A 22,940-nucleotide genomic window follows, 5' to 3' on the forward strand; every position below is an offset into this window, starting at 1 on the left:
CATCACTAGAGTCCCGTAAAAATGGTTTTATTTTTCCTTAAATTTCGTTTTGAAAAAATCAAATTTCGGTTTTATTTCGCTGTTTTGGTTTTTCATGTTTACTTTAACTTTTGAGAATGGTTTTATGACCTACAAGTTTTGCTTGGCTAAATAATAGTGGCACGGCGTATACTCGTATACTGCACTCTAAAGTCAACACTATTGGCAAATAAAAATTGTAGGCTTGAAACAGCTCGGCACGGCCCGGTGCCGCCTAGCGCGCTGCCTCGGCACGGCCCAGTGTCGCCTAGCGCGCTGCCTCGGCACGGCCCGGTGTCGCCTAGCGCGCTGCCTCGGCACGGCATGTCTCAACTTAGTATTCTTTTAATATTTCTTGCTGCTGTTCTTTGTCCCGTTGACGCCGTATTCACTTGCTCTGCGGTCGTATTGCATTTGCTGAGAAGTGTAGTTACGGCAGTTAAAGGTCACTGATTTTGCTTATCAATCGGCGTAGTGCCATGTGTTCATGTTTACGAGTAGTAGAGGTGTAAAAGTAACGAAAAAAAGTGTACCCGTATGTATTCGTTACTATAACAATTAGTACTCGTTACTATCGTGTCGCTACGTTACTCGTTACTTCTGATACCGCATAACATGCAATGTTATGTTGCAGCAACGAATCGAGTCGTATTGCGTACGCGTACAGTATGACGTCACGTAAATAATAATAAATAGAATATAAACAATTAACAATATTTGATAATTAACAGTTTTTGTTAACCAAGAAACAATTAAATCTCATTAGAGCGGTTTTATTATATTATCTCTTTTAAGATAAAAACAACAAAAAACGTGAAAATACGCGATAATAAATAACAAAAACATACATATTTCTAATTTGTAAAAAATACTTTCTTATAAACAGTAAAAAACTTGGACGACAAATTTCCATATTATACTTAATAAACAAACATCGTTCTTTGTAACGTAAATTCATCGAATATGCGCGCGCATGCGTAAAACATACGAAAAATGTGAGTAACGAAATCCAGCCGTGTGTAACGTTTCGTTACTCGATACTAGATGGCGCACCCGTTACTCAGTCAGTACCGAATACATACGGTTTGCTACACCTACAGCTCTAACGAGTAGGTTGCCAAGCCAGTCAAACGTAGTTGAAAGCATGAGGTTGTTAACTGTTCAACATGAAAAGAAGAATTACAATTTTATATTTCTCTACAAGATTAATGTGTAAATACAGCGGGTTGAAAATCATGGCAGCTATATTGTGTTGAAAACATCGCCGGTATTTTTTATTAACTTTGTGTTGATGCTCAGGTACATTTTTCTCTTTTTAATTAGTTTATGATTGCAATTACTGCTTTCGTTTCAAATTGTAATGATTACGTGACGGGAATACTGTAAATCATTATTTACTTTCATTTCTACAAAGCGGCCATGTTGAAACTTAGAAAAATGGCGATGTGCCGTCAACGTCGTGTTTACTTGTTTTTCGCGATGTCTTGCATGGGTGGTCTAATTCATTATTATCAGTTTTATTTCTCGATGCTGTGCGATTTCGGTGTTTTGTCGCGAATTAAGGTAAATTGCGGTGTTATTTCGCGATATCGCGATTCGCGAAATTTCCGTGTCTCTACTCATCACTATAAAATGTCCCACTAATTTCATTATGTTCGTTAGCCGAGCGGTCTAAGGCGCGCGACTTCTGTGACGTCAGCTTTCGGATTCAGCGATCGTGGGTTCTACTCCCGGCCACACCGAAAAAAAAAGTTTTTTTTTTTTTCCCCGGTAAATTCTAAGATTATATCCATACATCTAACTGTAAATGATTCGGAGAGACTTTACCATTTCTTTGTTACGTTGCAACTCCAAATAGTTATCTCAGATGGTAATAGGTAGTGTCGGTAACTCATTTCCCTATGATAATTATAATTATACATAAATATAGTTTAAAAAACTAAAAAAACATGCTTTTAAAGAATATCAAACTAAAAAGTTAAAAATAAATATAGTTTAAAAAACTAAAGAAACATGCTTTTAAAGATTATCAAACTAATAAGTAAAAAATAATTTTAAAATTTAATTTATGACAATAGTATATAAGCAATACTAGTATAAATGAGAAAAAAGCATGGGGCGCTTAATATACAAAAAATATGGCACAAAGCGCCTCAAGCTTTTTTCTCATTTATACTATGCACACACATAGTAACAATTCACTCTCATCATTTTTTCATAAAGCACCTAAGAAGTAGAACTCAAACAATGTATTTTTACATTTATCATTTCTGGAATAGTGTATTTATTTCTACTGTTGGCAAATTGGCTATTAAAAATTATTTTGAATTATTAAATATTTTTTGTCAGTTACCTTTAATCTAAAAAATGCTTTAAAAATCTAATTTTTTAAATTTACTTTCAATCATATAATATAATCTTTGCATTTATTTAAGTCATTGTGAAATCTTAGTTGGATTTAACTTTACAACAAACATAGGAATCTTGGTACTGTAGGGAAATTTGGTTTTACATGTGCAACAAGAAATAGTGCCAGTGTGCTGTGGTGTGTTGAAAAAACTTAGCAGCGTGGGCAGTTGGCATTGTTTGTGGTGGGGCGACATGATCGAGTGAGCCTTGGTGGACACCACAGCGTGAAAAAATGGAAACTGACGCTGGTGTGCAGCGCCTAATTACATCGGTGCTGCATGTTGGGAGCTTCCCAACATTTTCTACGGAAGCTAAGACGTTCAGACCTGGCAATGCAACATACCATGAGTCACAGCAATTCAATTTATTTATTTTTCGCATTACGGGAATAAACATTTTACAGAGAAGAAATCTTCTGGTTCTGTGGTGTGTGCAAGCATTGTATGGCGTAAATTAAATTTTGCGGACAGAAGCTATATTTATCTTAATCGCTACTTATTTAAAAGGAAACTGCTATTGCTTTTAAGTATGCAAATGTGGTGGTGCTGCAAAATTATATTGTGCCTTTTTTTGCACCTATACTTTGGTTTCAAGATAAAGACTTTTTCTTTGTGGGACTGAGATTTCAGTGGCATTGAAAGGTGGAACAAGCACCAAGTTAGTTTATTCGTTTCCTTCAAAAAATGTTCTGGTTGTACCTTACATTGTTTAGCCACACTCATGCAAAGTGCAGTGTGCCCAAATAAATAGTTCATATTGCAGTCCATTACAGTCAAATTTCTGAAGAAATAAAAATCATTTGAGACTTTAGACTTAAAGATTGTTATTTGCATGAGAGAATATAAATTTAGGCAGTGTCAAATAAATTGGAAGCAGATGGCAGACCAATTTGTTCTTTTTTAAAGTTGGACTCATCCCAAGTTTCAGTGATAACCAGAAGAAATAAGTTGTCCAGAAGTATAAACAATATATTCCTAAATTTATAAAATTACAAAATTACAAAAGGAACATCTCAAAAATGCTTCATAAATCAATTTTTTGGTAGGTCGAGCAAGAACCAAAATTGAAACTACTTGAACCCTCAATTACAGAACCTTAATAAGAATTTCTAATGTTACCAACTATGTTGCCCAAAAGTATTATTTACAAACTCTCTTACACAAAAAATAAAATAGCAATACAGTAGAACCCCTCATATCCGACCTTCCCACAACCAACTCCTCCGGATATCCGACCTAGTCTCCGTGGTTGGCGAGTCTGTTCAGACTTGAAAAAGTGACGCATCTACATGTTTTCGTGTCGTAAACTGTCAGTTCCGCCGTGATTGTTGGTGTAGAATGTGCTCGTACTATAATCTTGTACTGTTCTATGTTTTTTAACGTCAATACTGTTTGTGTTTATTCACGACTACGCATAGCTTAATGGTGGGGTTACATGTGTGACAGTGGTAACTCAAAAACGTAAACATATTTGTGTTTCTCTCAAACAAAAACTTGATGTGTTACAAAGATTTTACCAAGGTGAGTCTGTTATTAAGCTAGCTTCTCACTTGGGTGTAGGGGTGGCTATGGTAAAAGATTGGTAAAAGAACCGTAAAGATTTGGAAGCGTACTCAATGACTGTTCAGACAGTTCATGCGTTAAAAAGTAGAAAAAAGTTGAAATAACCAAAACTTGAACTTATGGATGAAGAGTTATGGGTATGGTTTTGTCAGGAAAGGCGCAAAGGAACAACTTTGTCAGGCCCTATCATAAAGGAAAAAGCCAGAAAATTATATGAAAAGTTGGGAGGTGATCTAAAAATGTTTTGCGCTAGCGAAGGGTGGCTTCATAAATGGAAGTTGCGTCATAGCATATGACATGGTATAATAGCGGGGAGAAAACTCTCAGCTGATAATTATGCTGCTGAAGAATTTGTACAAAAATTTCAGCAGTTGGTTACAGAACAGAATCTTTTACCTGAACAAGTCTACAATGTAGACGAAATGGGCCTAAATTACAAAATGCTTCCAAAAACCACCCTTGCTGCTAAAAAAAAAAACCTGTGTTAGGAACAAAGCTTGCTAAAGACAGACTCACAATTACAACTTGTAGCAATGCCAACGGATGCCATAAAATTCCATTGTTCATCATAGGAAAATCCAAGAAGCCAAGAGCATTTCAAAATCTAAACATGGCAACACTTACAGTTTACTATCGGAATCAATCATCTGCTTGGATGGATGCTGCATTGTTTAAGGAGTGGTTTTTCGATGAATTGTCCCTGCAGTAAACAAACATTTAAAGTCTAAAAACTTACCTGCTCGTGCTGTTTTGCTCTAAGATAATGCTCCCAGTCACCCCTCTGAATGTGAACTAAAGAAAGGAAACATCAAGGCTATATTTTTACCGCCCCATGTGACACTTTTAATACAACCCATAGATCAGGGCGTCATTGAGTGGTTAAAGAGAAGATACAGAAGAAAATATGTCGGCTCTCTGTAGGACAAAACAGAAGGATGTAACCTTTTTGAGGAAATGAAAAATTTAAACATTAAAGACGCTATCTACACCGTTGCTGCAGCTTGGGATGAAATTAATGAAAGCACCCTTCAGAGGGCTTGGAAAAAAATTTTGGCTATCATTGAAACAAGAAGAACCTGAGACTGATCATGAGCCGACCTCGACAGAAACAGAACTTGAGACAGACACAACAGAAACATTACAAAATCTACAAGTGTTTCAGCGTGATCTCCAGATGACAGATGTAGAAGAGTGGCTTGTTGAGGCTGATGTTTCGGAAATTACCAATGAAGATCTCAACGATGACCAAATCATTGCTGTTGTGCAGAACAAAGCCGAGGAAGAAATCGACTCGGATGAAGACGAAACAGCCAGTGACAACGTAGTGAGTCATTCTGCTGCTAAGGACACCTTTGGAGTTGCACTGAAATACATCGAGCAACATCCAGAAGCAACCCCAATGGATGTATTGTGGGCAAAAAAGTGGAGGGACACTTCCGCAAAATCAAGATTGACAATACTGAAACAAAAATCCATTACTAAATTCTTTAAATAAGGTATGCTTACATTGTATTCATCTTCTGATTTATAATTTAACAACAGTAAATGTTTAAAATGTATACAGCAACATTTTTACAAATAAAGTTGTGTTACTGTACATACTGTATAGCTGGGAAAGGCGTTTTTTTGCTCCTACGGATATCCGACCTTTTGGCCGTTTCAACCATGGCTCGGTCTCACTATGGTCGGATATGATAGGTTCTACTGTATTTCAAAAGTTTATTTATTACAGGTAATATTAAAATCCCAAAAACAAATATACACAAGTATTTTCACACAAAAAAATTAGCAAAAAAATCAGCAACACTTGTCATGCCTGGTAAACCAAATTGTGAAGTTATTAAGCAATGAAATGTTGATATATTTATTTACTTTGCAGTTTTGTTTTGGCTAAAACTACATAATCTGTGCAAAATTGACTACATAAATTAATTAAAATTAGCCAAAGATTGAGCTCCTGCACTGCGAGATTTTTTTTGTTACTGAAAATGTTAAATTTTATCAGTGAACATTACCACAGCTGAAAATGCTGAGAGTTAAGATAAAGAGATAACTGATATAAAATGGAAACAAAATATGTAGGATTAAATAAAATATACCAACAGACATGACACTAATATATTGTGATTTTTAGTAATGAAATAGTAATAATCTAAATTCAGGTGTGCTCCAGTTACAGCTATAATCAAGATATGTAGATATAAATAACAATTGACACTAAATTTACCATGAAATTGGGCTGCAACATAGCCCCTTTGCTAGATCTAACCTATACCCACCTACCTGGTATATGATGTCAAACCAAATTTTTTAATAACTGTAAACAGAAAATTGAACTTTTTAAGTAAAAAAACTATAGTTGTATTATAACACACCATTTTGTTTTCATTAAAAATAAAAACTTTAAAATTAAGAAACTAAAAAAAAATATCGAAGTAAAAACTGTGCAAAAATATTATTCCGATTTTGTCTAGTAGGTAGATTGCATCGGAAAAAACATTGTTTAACTGTTTACAAGAAAATTTTCACAAACAAAACATTAACTGTCTAACAAGCAGGTAATACAGAGAACTGAGTTTTCATACTCTATATGCAAAATTTCATGTGGCTCACTTGCAGTTAATAGAAACTAGGGAAAAAAAACCTAATTTTTATTATACATTTTTACTATTTTTATGTCAGAGATTGTGATGATAGGTGTTGATGGTTCACTGTTTTCTAGCAATTTTCACACATTCGATGGATGAACAAAACTCATCATGCCTATGCAAGGTGAATGACGGCACGTGTGCAAACCGTACAGAGCAGGAAGAAAAGGAACACTTATGAAAGGTTTGTCAAAGTGTTAAATTGAACACAAAGCAGTTACTGTAAATATAAAAATCCCAGCAATAAGAAAGAAAATATGTTATCATTTCTAGTAAATGAAAATGTTAACTTAACAGTTGTAAATGTACATACGTGTGTGTTCACAAGCACTGAACCCTCCTCCCCCACCCCAGCACGCGCACACACACAAAAACCCAAAACAATGTGCACCTCACAATAACATGTAGATTACAAATAAATAATATTCACACACAACAAAATGAAAAAAACATACAGCACATCACACACGTCTTAAACCAACTAACACAACAACCCAGGGCACATTACACACTTCACACGAAACACCTCAAAACGGGAGCTTTACTTGCAGCTTGAGAGCAGTGCAGTAGTAGGGCTGGGTGAGGCCCGAGTGAACGTACAGTTCCCCGCGAGGGGTCACACACGCCCTGTGGTCGCAACGCGGCTCCCCGTGGTCGTACGGCAGAGCCAGCTCCCGCCACGCGTGGCCCGCAGGTCTTGGCAACTCCATTACCCAGCAGTCATCTGCACGCGCAACAGCCCATGAGGTTTGGGGGCGTAACATAAACTGATATCCCAGAACTCAACCTCAAGCCAAGAACAGTCAACAGGCCAACTGATGACGGTTCTGAATAAAAAAAAAACACAAACCAAATTACTAAATACTGTGATTACATGCACTGAGGCCAGTACCAAATAGTTTTACCATTTACTTTAATTTAATAAAATAATTTCAATGAATTCTTAGATTAATTTTGAATTTCAATGTCTGTCTGACTCTAACTCAGTAGTGTATATATAATTAACATGTGTATAAAATTAATTATTTAATTTAGTAAAATAATCTAGATAAATTTTAATTAATAATAAAAATCAATAAATATGCTGAATGTTTGTTCTAATTTATTAATTTTAACTACATATTAAATAATAATGTAATAATTTATAATGCAAATAAGTTATACATACAGGAAAATAACCTCATAAACACTCCCATGAAAATAACCTTCTTACTGCCAGTCTCACAGAAACAAACTGAATTCAATATTTGAGCTTTTAAATATGAGGTATGTATATATTATCTCAGTATGGGAACAAAAAAAAAATATATTTTTTTTTATTAAGTGTTCAGTGGTGTACCATTTCCGAATCTTGCTTAAATGAGCCATCTTTTAAAATTACTTGCATGGTTAGCGTAGAACAATTTTTTTTAGATTATAAATAGTCAAAATTACCAGCTTAAAAAGTAAAGCAAGTTTGGATTTATTATGAACTGTTTTCCAAGATTGTGCAGTAAAAATTAAGAATCCATAAAAAGGATATTTGTAGTCACAGTAAAAAAATAATTTGGTGTAGGATGGGGATTTTAAAATTTTTTGAAGAAAATCCTTTAACTGGAAAGCCTTTTTTTTTAAATCAGAATCTTTTATTTGGCCTATTAACTTTTTTCGACCTGATGTTGAGTTAACTATGTAATTGGAAAAAGAGAGATAAACAACTTTTCATGGATGTGCTGGTCTCCAAAAGACCAGATGGAAAACTGGGCCGCAGCATGTATCGCACACCCACACAGACAAAAACAGTCATGTCCACCCTGGTCAACATAGTTCAAGAAGTCTGTAGACACTAAAAACTAAGCTAAAAATTGAAACTTCTCACCATTGAAATTCTGCCCACTAAATACAAAAATAAATATATACAGCAAGTTAACAAAATAAATGCTACAAAAACTGCAGACCTATTTAATAATATAGCAGAGCTCCGATAAATAAAATGAGCCACCAATCATCTAGCCTGACTTTTGAAGAATCAAAATATATACACAAAACAAATCCTTGAAGAAAACTATAAACCTGTCTACTCTCACTAAAGAATAAAACTGCATTCGAAAAACTTGCTGGAATCTACCAAGTACCATGATCTTGTGGTCTGCTTTACATAGGACAGACAGACAGACAAGTAACTACACGAATCAAAAAACACGTCAGGGACTACAAACAAAGAACCATCAGTTGTCCATTGTGCACAACATTCACCCATTACCAAACACAGAGTAGATTTCAAAAAAATTTAATATTATTGCAAATAAAGAATTACATGAACATGATAGTCAGAAAACCTCTAAAAATAATCAAACACTTTAAATAACATAAAAAGAGAAGATGGATATAAGCTGAGTAAAATATGTATGTGTATCAGGGTGTATGCCAGTTACACCCCTTTCCAAGGGCAAAAACTAGCACTATGAATGCAGGCCAGTGAACTTACGGTGTGCCGCGTGGGTAGGGGACCATGGGAGAATAGACTTAGAGTCTTATTAGCAAGAACAAGGAAAAAGGTTCCAGAATTAAATGATGTCAGCCAGCCGGGGAGCATAAAGAGCAGGCTGCAGTCTGCTACCACAGCAAACTATATCAGAACCTCGTTCACAGCAGATCAGATCAGATCAGATCAGTTTATAACTTTGAACACAGCACAACCAAACAAGACACTTTGTACAACAGAGTAGCCAAATGAGATGTCCGGAACCAAGAAGCAGTAGTACGAGATACCCGAACCAGCGAGACGAGTACGGCACTCGCTCGGGCGGTTAGCAGTTGGACACTTGCTGCCCAACTGACCATGCGGCAGACATCAGAAAGTAAACTTTGAGTCATCCATTTGTCAGTACTGCCAGCAAGTACTGACCTGGCAGGCGAGGTGAGCCAGAGAGGCGAAGCTTAGGACAAACTCGCACTAGCTGTTTGAACTTGCCGTGCTGGAGAGCAAGTGTTGTGCTGTAGTGTGCCACATAGTCTGCAGTATACTCATCGCCCAGATGCACACTGCCAAAGGGGTGGACGACTACCTACCATGTTGACTCAATGGGTGAGTTAAACACAATGAACACAACTTGATGTGGCTGTTGTGAGACACCACGGCGGTGAAATGAAGATTAAGGTGTAATGCAAGTCCCTTAAGTGCTTTCAAGAATCTGTACCGGTTGTTTCACGCCTAAAAATTACTCTGAAAACATGCTTTTTAGCCATTTTAACTCTTCTAAAAATACAATTAATTTAAAAACTTAATCCGAAATCAAAAGTACTTCTTGGCCCTCAGCAAAATCTTAAATGCTTTTCGTAACAGCTCTACTCAGATATCTTAAGTAGTTTTGAAATCGCGTTGTTTTTCCTGAAGCTCTGCTCACCGTATGTGTGCCTGTGTAGACAAGGCCCTTAAAGTTTGAATTTCACAAAATAGCAGGGTTGGTTTGGACCAGTTTTTTTTTATTACATAAGTTATTTTGGTTTTCAGTATGTTCAAATGAAAGCTATACAACATCCCGCTTTATGCCACTCAAGTTGAATAGGAAAAGTTATAACATCAAAGACCTGGAGTCTTAGGATAGGTATAATTTACAACTTATTCATATAATTTAAATTATAAGATCTTGATTAGTATATAATTATTTGTTCCCAAATCACAAGAAACATTAATGAGCAAAATATTGTTGTTATTAGAGTGGAATTATACCTTTAATTAAAATTATTAAGATATTCTATTTAAAAATACATTAAAAAAAACCACTTGGTTTAAACCATGGTGGTTTAAATCAGCCAACCCTGCAAAAAAGAAAAATTTTAATTGGTAGTTTTGGTATGTTTATTATCTTTTCTTATGCTAGGTAAGTTGCCCCATTTTCACCCCCTTAGGGGTCCAATTCTGAAACTATATATAGCCTAGATTTTTATCACCTATTAACAGTTTTGAAACCCCAAAATCACTAAACATGTTTATAACTAGGTGACGACATATAAATAATTTTTAAAATACAAAATAAATACCTAATGTTTTTTTGTATATATGTGTGTATACACACACACATATATAGTCAGTCACACCCACACATGTACTTGGATTCTTCTCTTGCTCCGTGCTTGCTCCTCTCTTTCACATGCTCATGCCCATATTCACACTCATGCCCACATACCCCCACCCCCACCCACATACATGCCCACACACACACACATATGCCCACACAGCCACACCTACACAGTTTTTTTTAATATGACATTTAAACTAAGTTACTTTCTATTGTAAGTGTGAATCAAACTGTTAATCATAAAGGCAAGTAAAAAGGAAGCAGCAGAAATGCATAGGAAACCTTAAAAATCTCAAATAAAAAAAGCAAAAAACCATTACTCATGAAAAACCCATTTAAACAAAAAAATCTATCATTACAATAACTGTTAAGTGTAGAAGGCAAAACAACATTAGTCATAGTAATTGGTACATTTTAAACTCAATGTAAATATGTTATTGATTTTTGTGGTTAATTAAATTCATGCCACAAAACAAAGGTTTAGTAATAACAGTAAGTAAATATTGTATTTTGCACATATTAAGTATTTTTATTGTAAGTTAGAAATTACTTTATCACAAAATTTTATAACATAAGTTGTATATGCAGTCAGCCAAAAATCTTCAATGAATTTTTGGTTGATTACAAGTAAATTGTTTTCAATTGTGCCAATATTTGGTACTGAAGTGATGGCAGAAATACCAGGAACTATCAAAAGACATTCTGGGGCTGTACTTCTGAATCACCTCCATTGAAACACTACAGAGAATGGGCAAAATAAACAAAAACTCAAACCGAATGAAGCGAGTAGCTTTACCCTGAATCTGCTAGAAAGTCCAGTTATTTGTACTCGACCAGACAAAACTCAACAGTATTTTCTAAAATCTGGATATATTTGATACGTGCAACAACATAAAATCATGTACCACTATTTTGCAAACATCTTACAGTGAAATCTCTTATATATGTTCCTACATAAAATGTGTGACTGCTTTTATTTAAATTAGAAATTGCTATTACGAATTGTACATCTGGTTTATATTAAACACATGATACAATGTTTGAAAATTATTCATTACAGTCATTTTGAGACTGGAAAAATTGTATCTTTTTTTTTTTTTTTTACTTAAAATACATATATTTATAAGTAAAGCAAAAAACATAGTATTGAATCTAGATGCTGATAAAAAATATTTTGTTAATATGTCTAACTTAGTACCAAGCTACTTTCGACATTTACCAAAATAAGACCTGTATCAGTAAGTTTCTGCAACAATTTATTTTAAATAATAATAAAGTTTAATTAAATTTAATACCTTTTATTGTATCTACCTTAACAAAACATACTTCAGCTTGACACAATTTTAAAGGGCTCTACTAAAAAATAATCAATTTTGGACCTAACTCGACAGTAAATTTACCTATCTTGTAAAAAATATCCATAAAAAGAATGTAATATCAAATTTTTATTTATTCAACTAGTTAAACTAATAAGCAGTATTTTTTTTATGGTAACTGTTCCCCAAAATACTTTGATTCCACTCTCTATGGTTCCTTATCGTGAGCTAATCTTTAAACTCCTACAAGGCTAAAACATTCTATATTGATTGTGTCGGCTTCAGATATTATGTTTCTTCATCAGACTAGCAAACCATATAATAATTTTTTTCTTTTTTCATTAAGATAAGGCCTCAACCCATTGTCAGATAATTTCAGTTTTACATAAAAAATTTTTAGGATTATTGCTAAAAATTTTTTGTAGTAAAAGCAATTCAAATTATTTTTGTTGCCCGTCTAGTTGAAAAATGAATGCTCAAGGTAATTTGCTGTCACTGAAAAGTAATGCAAGTAACATACAGAAAACTCTGAGTAATTAAATCATAGCCAATTAGGCAATTAATAAAAGTTTGTTTTCTGAGTTTCCTAGCTCATTAATGCTGACAAATCAAATAATATAGTTACATTAAAAAAAACCATTTTCATTCAAATCTGTAACTAAGAAAATATATATAAAAAAATCTGACGTGACTGAGGAAGCACCTCAAAACTTAAGATCTCTAAAGGTTTCTACATTTAAATTTTGACTATTGACTACACAATATTTCTGAACATTTACCTCTATATATAAAAAAAAACTTGCCTTAAAATGTATGTTTTGTGGTAAAGTAATGAGACAATGCACTGAGATAATAAGTAAATGGAAGGCAGGAGTATGCACTTGGTAGACATTTAATTGTATCCTAGGAAAAAAATAGACATCTATATTATATTCTAAAAAGTATTTTTATTTAAGTAGCTATGAAACATTAGAATAAATTTAACAAAAATAACAAACATACAGTCAACTATAAAAAACACAAAAATTTCAAACAGAGGTTAAACGTACGCATGAGCAGTAATTAAAAAGAATGGCCCACTGACTTCATGAGTTGAAAAGCCCTCATGCCACCACTCGTCCCAGATACCACACAGAATATTGTTTTAACAGCAACAATGTTCACATCATGAATCTTGGGCAAGTAATAGATTCATTATTTTATGGGCCAAACTTTTAGTTTCATGTAGGTATTCATTTATAAATTTCACTTCTTTATATGCATTCAATTTCTTCTTAGTAAACCTTATGTTTTTTCACATGCCTTTCTGCCTTTTGAAGAGCTCTTTTTGCCTTTGCCTTCTCTTGGTTTTTTTTTGTTCCAAGAGATTTTTTGAAGGAGAAGAGATTATTATTTTGACTTCTGTGAGAGTCCTCTTCCTTTCTTAATCTTCAGTTTCTTTGAATTTGTAATGTTAATGTGGCAAAATCAAATTAAAACTAACAAGTATTCTTTTTAAAGTCAAGTTTTGTAAAATAGTCAGTTTATCTTCTGGTAACAAATTGTCAGCTTCAGGGCTTGAACCAGCAGATTTAGTTGGAACTTTAGTGTTTGATTTTCACCCAATGAAGAGGCAAAAGTTTCTCATTTATTTGAGCAGAATTAAATGGTTTGACAAAAATTCCTGCAAAGTAAATAAGCCTTATTACCTCTCCTGGATGTTTAAAGTACCTTCTCCACTTCACTTGCATAAACACATTTTCAGAGGTGCAAAAAATCCTTTACCTAAATGCTGCATTATATAGCTTTGTAAGACATATGAGTCAGAAATCTTTTGACAGAATAAAACTGCAAGTGAGAAATATAAGTGAACAAGATTGGCTATACAGGTAATGGCTTCACAAAATGCACAAAATGTTTCAACCAATCTATAAATATATCTGAGTTAACATAACATGTTACGGTGGCACAAAAATTCCTGTTGTAATAAAGCAGCATACTGTAGAAATGGCATCACTTCTTACTGCACTAGATATCTTGCAAGCAAAGTTTTTACTCGGAGTCAATACTCATTAGTCATTAGCTCATTACCTTTAAAATCAGTTTGGAACTGCTGTCAAGCCTGTCTCTACTGTATTAAACTTCTTACTAAGAGAAAACTTTTTTGTCAAGACACCAATCTTTTACAGTAACATAAATGTTGCCACGTGGACAGAATTGAATTTAATTGCTCTTGCCATTTTACACTGCTCTGGGTTCCGAACAGACAATTAATTTTGTTTAAAATATCCTTTCAACAAGTCTTTGCTGGCTATTATTCTGTGGCTGGCTATTATTCTGTGTTAAGTGAGTTGGATACTCCATTCTTTTATAAATAATTGATTTCAAATTTCATTATACGTTTTCTTGTAGGTCTGTAGAATCGAGAATGCAAGTGTCAGCAATGTTAGGCCAGCTTTAATTCAATTTCATAAGTAAAAGCCCGTTTGAAACGTCCAAGGGATACTGAGATGGTAGGTGCCCTGTAACAAGCAAACATATGACTACTAATTGTAAAAAAAAAAATCAACAATATGTTTTCAAAAAATATATATATTATTCCTTTGTTTAATCCTCTACACAAATTAATAGTCCATGGCGCCTGGACTGGTGAAGTTTAAAAAATAATTAAAGGAGAAAAACTATAAATCAAATTTTTTTTATCTTTTCCTCAAGGTGCACTCACTGATTTCCATCTTTCTAGCATTTGACCCTCCCCAGTGTCCAATTTCTACCGAAACTCATCAATTTTTGCTGTATTGGCACTAATCTTCATTTTCAAAGAAATTAAAAATTTTATGATAAAACCCTGCACGTTCGTAATTCAAAAATTAAGTGATCAGTTGTGTAATGGCTTACATAACTAAATACTTTATTTTTTAAATGCAAACCATATTACTCATTTCAATGAAAATTGTATGCTTGCAACTTTAACATGAAAGAGATTAATTACAGTTTATGGAACACTGTCGCAGCCATTCTGTGGCAGCATGTAATCTTGGTGTAGCATATCTTGTGGTCACAAGACATGGTTAGGTGAAACTGCTTGTGTTTGATGCTGAGCCATAGTCCATTATGAGAATGTAAAAACCTACGGTCAAACAAACAGTACACGTAGTCATGAAAGAAGTCCTAAAACTACAAACACAACAATGCCACCTTGTAAACTGATCACACTTTCAAAACAAGTTGCCCGATAAACAATCCCAGGAGGATGCCAATGCATGTCAACAGCAAAACACCAAAATGAACTGAGCCATTTTGTTAAAAAAAAAAAATAGTTTATTATGATATTGGTTGAAACAGTATTTATTTTGTGCAACTTATGCAAAAAAATATTTGTGCAACACCTCACACTATTTCTGAAAACATTAAAAGACGTAAGAAAAGTGTATTTTACCTTGTACATATTTTTGAAAACAAAAGGCAGCAGATCAAATTCTTCCGCTATTGTGGGCACAGTAAATCATCACTCCGCCAATCCCTTGCAGATCTGCTGACAGCATGATTTTACTGTGCGTACTCCTGCCGGTAGCTGGGATCAAGTCCGTGTCCCTAACCACATGAAAGTGATACGTCGGCAATCATGACCATGAAGAACCCTTCACCTTGATTACAGGAAACACAATGTCGTCATCGTATAGTAATATTCGATTTCCTGTAAAAAATACTTACAAGCAACTATGTACATACTCCTAATATTGTGCTTAAATTAAACCTTAGTTAAAAATAAAAGATAATTCTAGACATTTTTTTTCCAGCAATTTAGGCCAGGAATTTTTCAGTTTTTGTAAAGAGTTATTACACGTATTCAACAATAAATTTTGGAGTGCAGCTTGGGAGTAGAGACAAAACTGTCGTGATCAGCTAGAAGACAGCTCTGTTCAGTTTTAAAGCGATCCTGGCAGTGGATTCCTGTGGTCAATGCTATGAGCAGGAGAGTGTCAGTGGCTCAACTCACTTTCTTCATCATAGGGTTGAGGATGTTGTGTTTGTGGCCGCCGACCATCAGCAGTTGGCAGGACTGCACGTACTGTGCCTTGTGCCACAGCCGCGGCTTCTTGTGCGCCAGCTGCACTTGGGTCCAATGCCTCGTCGCCAGGTTCAGGCACCAGCAGTCACCTGAGTCGCCAACCACAATCATCTGTTGGTGTCTCCAGCACACGTGTGCCACACTTCACTCATGCAGTACTGAGCTATCTCACAGAGGGGCAGCCGGACTAAAACTGACATCAACTATTAACACAGAGTACTTAATCAATAAACTTTTAACTGTTTTCTCATTTAACTGTTTTCACATTTAACTTTCACATTTTCTCAAAAACAAAAGAAAATGTGTAAAATAAATACAAGTCTATACAGAGATATAAATAACAACTGTAATATAATTTTATTAAACACACTGAAATTTTCTAAACAAAATAATAACCAAAACTATGCTGGTGAGTCCATTAAGTAAGTCCAAATAACTGAATAATGGTTTCATATTTATTTGGTGCCTGACAAGGCATGGTTGAATTGTTTTAGAAAAAGGATGTTTCATGATGATAAAGTCATGTATTTAGGAAGGTAAGGATGTTACAATTAATATATCCATAAGTGTACACATCACTGCATATATCACTGTATATATCACTGCAATTTGGCCAAGCACATCATCTCTAAAAAAAGAAGTGTACCATTTAAAAGAAAATACATTTTTTTGCTATTATACATTAATATTTGAAATGTAAGACTTCAACAACAGGACCATTTTAATATATGGCGCCCTTGAATGGAAGATCACAAATTTTAGGGAAAATGTTTTATATTTCTGAAATAACTTGCACCATGAAATAAAACCTAAATGAAAATTTTTCTTTTTTCTCTCATTTCCACAAAAGTTTGTTAAAGAATAGCACTTTTCCCTCAACCCCAAAAAATGTGATGATGTCAAATAATGAAAAGTATATAATTCATTAATTTAACATTCTGGGTTTATTCTTGTTAAAGGGGGGAGGGGGATACATAAGATATTACATATTAAACATTAAGATATAAATAAATATTAATATATGAACCATAAAAAAATGTGCCACAAGACCACGGCATAACTTGTACCTGAATGATACATTTTACTTTTTAGTGTTTGTGAAAAAATGTGATGCTTTTAAACAATAAGAATGTAACATAATAAGATATAAGTAAATTTCAGGTTAAAAAAAATCTACAAACTGCAGATGTAAGAAAACATCATTATAAAATCTTTGAAAATATGAAAATGTTTTGGTTTAGCATGCCCTGCCCAATGGAACTTGGTTTGACCTAATTATTTTTACGATATTATTTTTAGGGATGTCAAAGTAAATTCCTCGATTCTCGCAATTCTGTAAGTGTTGACTATATCAAGGATTGTACAGCCTCCATACTTCTTTTATAATTTAGCATATTTTAGCCCAAATGAAATTCCATTATTATTTTCCTCAGTCTATTTTTCTTTTGAATTCACAGTTTTTAACATGAAAAGCTATTCAAAGCATATGAAGAATTAAATTTCATATAAACTTGTAGAATCTCAATTGGTTTGAATGAAAAATATAGGGTCAATAGAATATTTGAATTTTCAGAAATAATGTTCAAGTCTGACAATTACATTTGTACTATGATCACAGTGTGTAACAAGTCACAATCGTGCCCGACTAAGACGACAACTGTTCCTTGCACAAACAAAAACACTCAAAGAAACTGTCTATGACTGTTACAGGTATTATTTCTCCAAATTGTAAGGATGTAATTTAAATAAAAACATTTGAAATTAATTTCGTGATTTATTCTTATCAAGACAATACAATCGCCGAGTCGCTGGGACAATATCCGGCCCAGCGTTCAAACAACGACTGACGAAACGAAGTACATCACCAAGCTTACAGAAAAAAATCACTTAGGTGGGGACTTCCCCGTGAAGCTGCCTTGCTATTGGCTACAATACTTATTCTTACCATTACTATTTAGTCATTCCCTATGCAGCTGGCCTTCCCCCAGTTCTCTCACACTCTCACGTCTCTGTACTTCTCTCACACCTCGGTCTCTTTCTAATCTAATACACAATTGGGGGATTACAGTCCTGGTGAGCGTCTGTCTCTCTCTTAAACAGGATGCGATAAATTATCATCTTATCATTTCAGCCTTGCTGTGACACAGCACGTCTCTGTTTTTTTTCCCACAGCACTGTCTTACATTCTAGACATGTCATAACCACACCAGGAATCAGACACAAAAAATTATAGTTATGAAAAGAACATTTAATTGAAATAAACTTTAAAATCACATTTACATGATTATCAACCTACCTAGAAAAGGAAAAAAACCAGTAAAAATATAGTTAAAAGATTTTTATCAATACAAATAATTAAATATTCAAATCAATTACCAGAATTTTACTAATTACAAACCTAGGTCACTGTGACCTTGAAGGCTGTATAATCAGATAATATACTGCAGTATTAAGAAAACCCAATATGTATTTATTCCTTTAAAAAAATATTTCTAAAAGCTGGGGAGGACAGGTTCTTGCAACGTTACAAGTGTAAATACTAAAAAGCATGTTTGATTTTAGGCAGATTTAGTAAGTAAATAAATGTAGCATGTTCTTAAATTTATTAAAATATTAAAAATACAAACAGCATCGACAACATGTTGCCTGTTGTGAAAATAATTAGTTTTCATGTTTCCACACTGTAATATACATCCAATTTGTTGCCTTTTCTTTCCTAACGTATTTTCTTCCATGAATTTAAATAATTTGAAGATAAAATTAACTTCAATCGTGATATTTTGAAATAACAACATGCTAAGTTTATTCATCAAACTTCTTGGTAACGAAACACTACATGGCATCTTGGCATCTTAGATAAATGTACACACATGACGTAAACAGAGTGGTGGTTCGCTCAGTGTCATTCAATGTAATGTTTGTCCAGATCATGCATTTCGAAGCAGTATTGTAGTGTACTTGCTATTTCCAAAATTGCGTTGTATGGTTACATGGTACCACGTACAGAAACATATAAAATATGTATTAATTGTGTTATTATTATTTATGTCTTCTTTGTTATTATTAATGTTACGATGTTTTTAACACTTCTATATATAATACTGTGACCATCAAACTACGGAACTGTCATGCTACAGCCTAGCATCTATAAACATTGAACTGACCATAATACCATCAAACCTAACCTGATTTAATATTTATATAATTGTTGTAATTTCACTTCTGTGACTTCTTGTATTTTTCTCACCACAGATATTTTATGTTTAATAGTTTTACACTTTGTTTAGATGTGATTGTTAATCACCTACATTATTTTACCTGTTCTTGGCTGCAGTGTTTACAGCCGCAGGCTATCTTGGATAATAGCATACCGCCGTGGGTGGAAATGCGTCCGTGAATTATGTCATGTAAAAAAAGGGGAGTAAGAAAAGGCGTCTCTTTGTCAGGGCCTATACCGACGCCGGCCTTATATAAATTGTTATATTTTACATAATCTTGTAAAATACTGTAAATTCCGTGTATTGAAACTAATTGGTATTGTTGTAACTACGACCGTGAGCGTTTGCAACCAGATCCGGCGGCAAAGAGATAAGTTATCTACTAATTAGATGGAGGCTTATGCTATAAGCTGAAAGTAGCCATTTTTGAGTTTGGTAGCGTCCATAGTACGGACTTTTACGCGATTGTACGGTTGAATATTATAATTATTTCAAAGTCAGTCACACATACTTTGGACATTTTAGACATATGATTGAACATTATTGCAAATTTCAATTATTATTTCAGAGTTATTTACAGTGTAATTCTACTCAGTGGTCCTATTGCAGAACTCATGCAAACCCTGAGCTATAGCCGAGGTAAAAACATTATCTATTGAAGAAATATTTATTTATTTCACGTATTTTTTTTTAACTAAACTGAGCTACGGTAATTTACGTAATTTGAAGAATTTGACCACTAAACTGTCTCTCGTACACAAACTTTTGGTAAAGGATATTTTTAATTTAACGAACTTTTGTATTGACTATAAATCTGTGCCTACATATATCCGGAATTTTTAACCAGATAAACATAACAAGGAAAGCCACAATAAACTATATCAATTCAGAATTCAGTCACTATCAACCTGCAAAATATATCCCTACTCATAATAAAACAGTTAATCACAGAGTATTGCAATTGAAGTGTTATTGTTTTGTTTATTTATTTGTTTAGAGTTAGTATTGTTAAGTGCATTTGCTATCGTTGTGTGTTTTTATTTGGTTATTAAATTGTGTTGTGTTTTCTATTGCAAGACACATACCTTCTGATCATTACACTTAGCTATTATTATTTTAATTCATCTTTTTATTTACTTATTTAACTCCACGCAACCCATATCATAGACCTTTGTTTAGTATAGCAACGGCGCCCAATTCACTACAATACTATTTATTCAGCTATACTACACACATAGGGAAATTGACAACACTACGAGAGGCAGATACATAGTGGTAAGTGTATCTACATAATACTGTATATACTCAACAGTATAGTGTTGACGTAGCATACCAGCGTGTTTCATAAATACGGTAGGTTTGAAGGTTTCTATGGTAAATTTTCAGTTTCTAGTTGGTGACGTGATTTATGGTTATATAGCTACATGTGCCTGAAGTTATTTTAAACTATTTTATGTATTGGTTACTACAAGTTTTTTTTTAACCTGATAATAATCAATACAATGACGAGTGAAGTGTGGAAATATTTTTATCTAGATAGTCGGATGTGAACTATGCTGAATGTAATCTTTGTTCCACGAACATCTCATATTACGTACATTATTATTTCAGGCATGTAGAGCAGAAACAGTTCCATCCAATCCTAAGTGGCAGTTCTACTTTGAGATTCAGACCAATGTTGGTGGGCACAAGTCTACGACGTCAGCAGCTGATGAAATGAACGTCCATCTTCAGGGCAATCTGTTGCCATTGGCATCAAACGTGCCTCAGTTTTGGAAGGGAAAAGTAGAGTTTCCAGCGCTGCAGAAATCAACTAAGAAATATCCAGCTATTCCTCGGTTACTGTGTTCTCCCAGCATCTTCCTGTATAAAAGGACTCATTGCAGGAAAAAAAAAAATTGTTTGGACCTTGATAGTGTCAAAATGCTAATCTTCTTAAAAAAAAAAGTGAATATTTATACTTTTTTTTTTAAATTTAGTTTATACTTTGGAAAATATAAAATTTTGACATAGCCATAGTGCTGAAATGAACAATTTGTACCCAAATCATATGTGCTAGTTTTTGTTTTTGGCTCTGTAAGACAATAACTTAACTTACACAGCTGTCACACAACACATGAATTGGAATTGAGCTCGAAATCGAGGTGAGAATTGATGTAAGCATCTAAATCAATAAAATTTCTGTATTTTGAAATCCATAATTATTTTGTAATTTTCTCATAATTTAAATTGAACTTACTGTATTTACTCGCACGAGTCGTCCCTTCGCATGAGTCGCAACCTTAATTCTGGGCAAAAAAAATTTAACATTTCCCGTAAGGGTTGCTCTCGAACATGAGTCGCACCATATAACTGTCTCCAGTAGAATAAAAGTGTGGTCCGTGTCTCAGCTTATTGCCACGCAAGGAATGACTGATGTCCTTCGTCTTTCCCCTCTTCTTCCTTTATGGCCCTTCCTCCCCCAAAAAGGAAAAGAATGCTATTTTTAATACCCATGTTTCCCTTCCCCATCTTCCTCAAGAGAGAAACGACCAAAGGTTCATTGTCATTGCTTGTTTCCAGAAGGTTTTTTTTCTTTTCAAATTTGTTTTAAATGTTTTTACTGTTGAAAGATGTAACTCTACCATATTGAAATCAAGTATTGTCATTATAGGTTACATATTTGTAAGCCTGTGCAGATCCCCAATTTTTTGGTTATGGTTTTGATTCCTTTAAAATACTCAACCCAAAACTGACTTTTGAAATCTTTGATTTCATTTCCAGGTATTTTTTTGTACATTTCTGTTACTTCGCTTAGCGATAAGTTTAAATTGTGTGAAAGGTAAACAAACACATTCTTTCAATTTTACCAACATCTCACGCTGTAATAATGCACAAAAAATGGTATGTCATAGAGCATAGTTACAATGAATTTTGCAGGGTGTCTAAAAGATCTAGTAAATGAAATTCCCAGATTTTTCCAGGTTTTCCAGGTATGAAACGGAATTTTTCCAGGTTTTCTGTAACACAATTACGACATTCCACGAAACTGAAAAAAAATGCATAGCAGTACATTCACTGGTTTCAAAGTAATTCAACTCACCTAAATAAGTAAAAAAAAATTACCTTTTTCCAGACGAGGCCGAAGTGACTCATTTAATGACAAATAAAACATGCTGCTACAAATATTTTACACACTTACTTTTGCAAAAACATTAGTAAAAGGAAGCTCCCATCAATTTTGCAGTGAATTAACTTTTGCGTCTATTGCACTTGCTTCATACCGAGCCAAATCCAACACTCGAGCCTTCTTCAACTGCAATGCCTTGATCTCCTCTTCAACTCTTCTTTTTTCTGCTTTCTTCTTGTCTGTAGCTTCCTTTTCTTTTTATTTTGTTTGCAGGGCTTCCTTACGCCTACAACTAGCATTTCTTACATACTGTAACATGGACTTGGTGATATCAACATGCTTTACACCTCCAGAACGTTGAACAAAGTCATACACTTGTCTTTGTGCAATCAGTGTTACTTCCTGCAAGTTTTCAGTTAGCAGATTAGAATTCACAGAAAATCCTCTATCCAATTATGCATTTCCATGGGAAAGTACCAACATCATCCTCACAAACTTTAGTAGGCCTGTTTTGGCAGCTACTGCATGTGCCTTAAGAATGAGCATCC

The 22,940-nt window shown here is 34.1% G+C and overlaps 1 protein-coding gene and 1 long non-coding RNA gene across 4 annotated transcripts in view; one reads left to right on the plus strand and one right to left on the minus strand.

The window, feature by feature from the left end:
* LOC134527912 (kelch domain-containing protein 1-like) overlaps positions 1-22,940 on the minus strand; it is a 52,201-nt gene that overhangs the window by 10,815 nt on the left and 18,446 nt on the right. The window contains exons 8-10 of one of the 3 annotated variants that reach the window (XR_010074313.1): positions 15,994-16,154; positions 15,433-15,587; positions 12,191-15,123 (exon numbers count right to left, since the gene is read on the minus strand). Coding sequence is in view for 2 of the 3 variants with exons in the window: in XM_063360944.1 (XP_063217014.1) it covers positions 7,347-7,361; positions 15,994-16,154 (176 nt within the window). In the remaining variant the exon portion in view is untranslated. Of the gene's footprint in view, positions 1-7,075; positions 7,362-12,190; positions 15,124-15,432; positions 15,588-15,993; positions 16,155-22,940 lie in introns of those variants that run through there. The other 2 variants (XM_063360944.1, XM_063360943.1) reach the window with 2 other exon arrangements.
* Positions 11-21,484, plus strand: LOC134527913 (uncharacterized). The gene is made up of 3 exons (XR_010074314.1): positions 11-1,317; positions 6,712-6,821; positions 20,895-21,484. It is a non-coding gene; the product is annotated as an uncharacterized LOC134527913 (long non-coding RNA).

The sequence above is a fragment of the Bacillus rossius genome, chromosome 1, assembly GCF_032445375.1.
Source record: "Bacillus rossius redtenbacheri isolate Brsri chromosome 1, Brsri_v3, whole genome shotgun sequence".
In the NCBI taxonomy this organism is placed as follows: Eukaryota; Metazoa; Arthropoda; class Insecta; order Phasmatodea; family Bacillidae; genus Bacillus; species Bacillus rossius.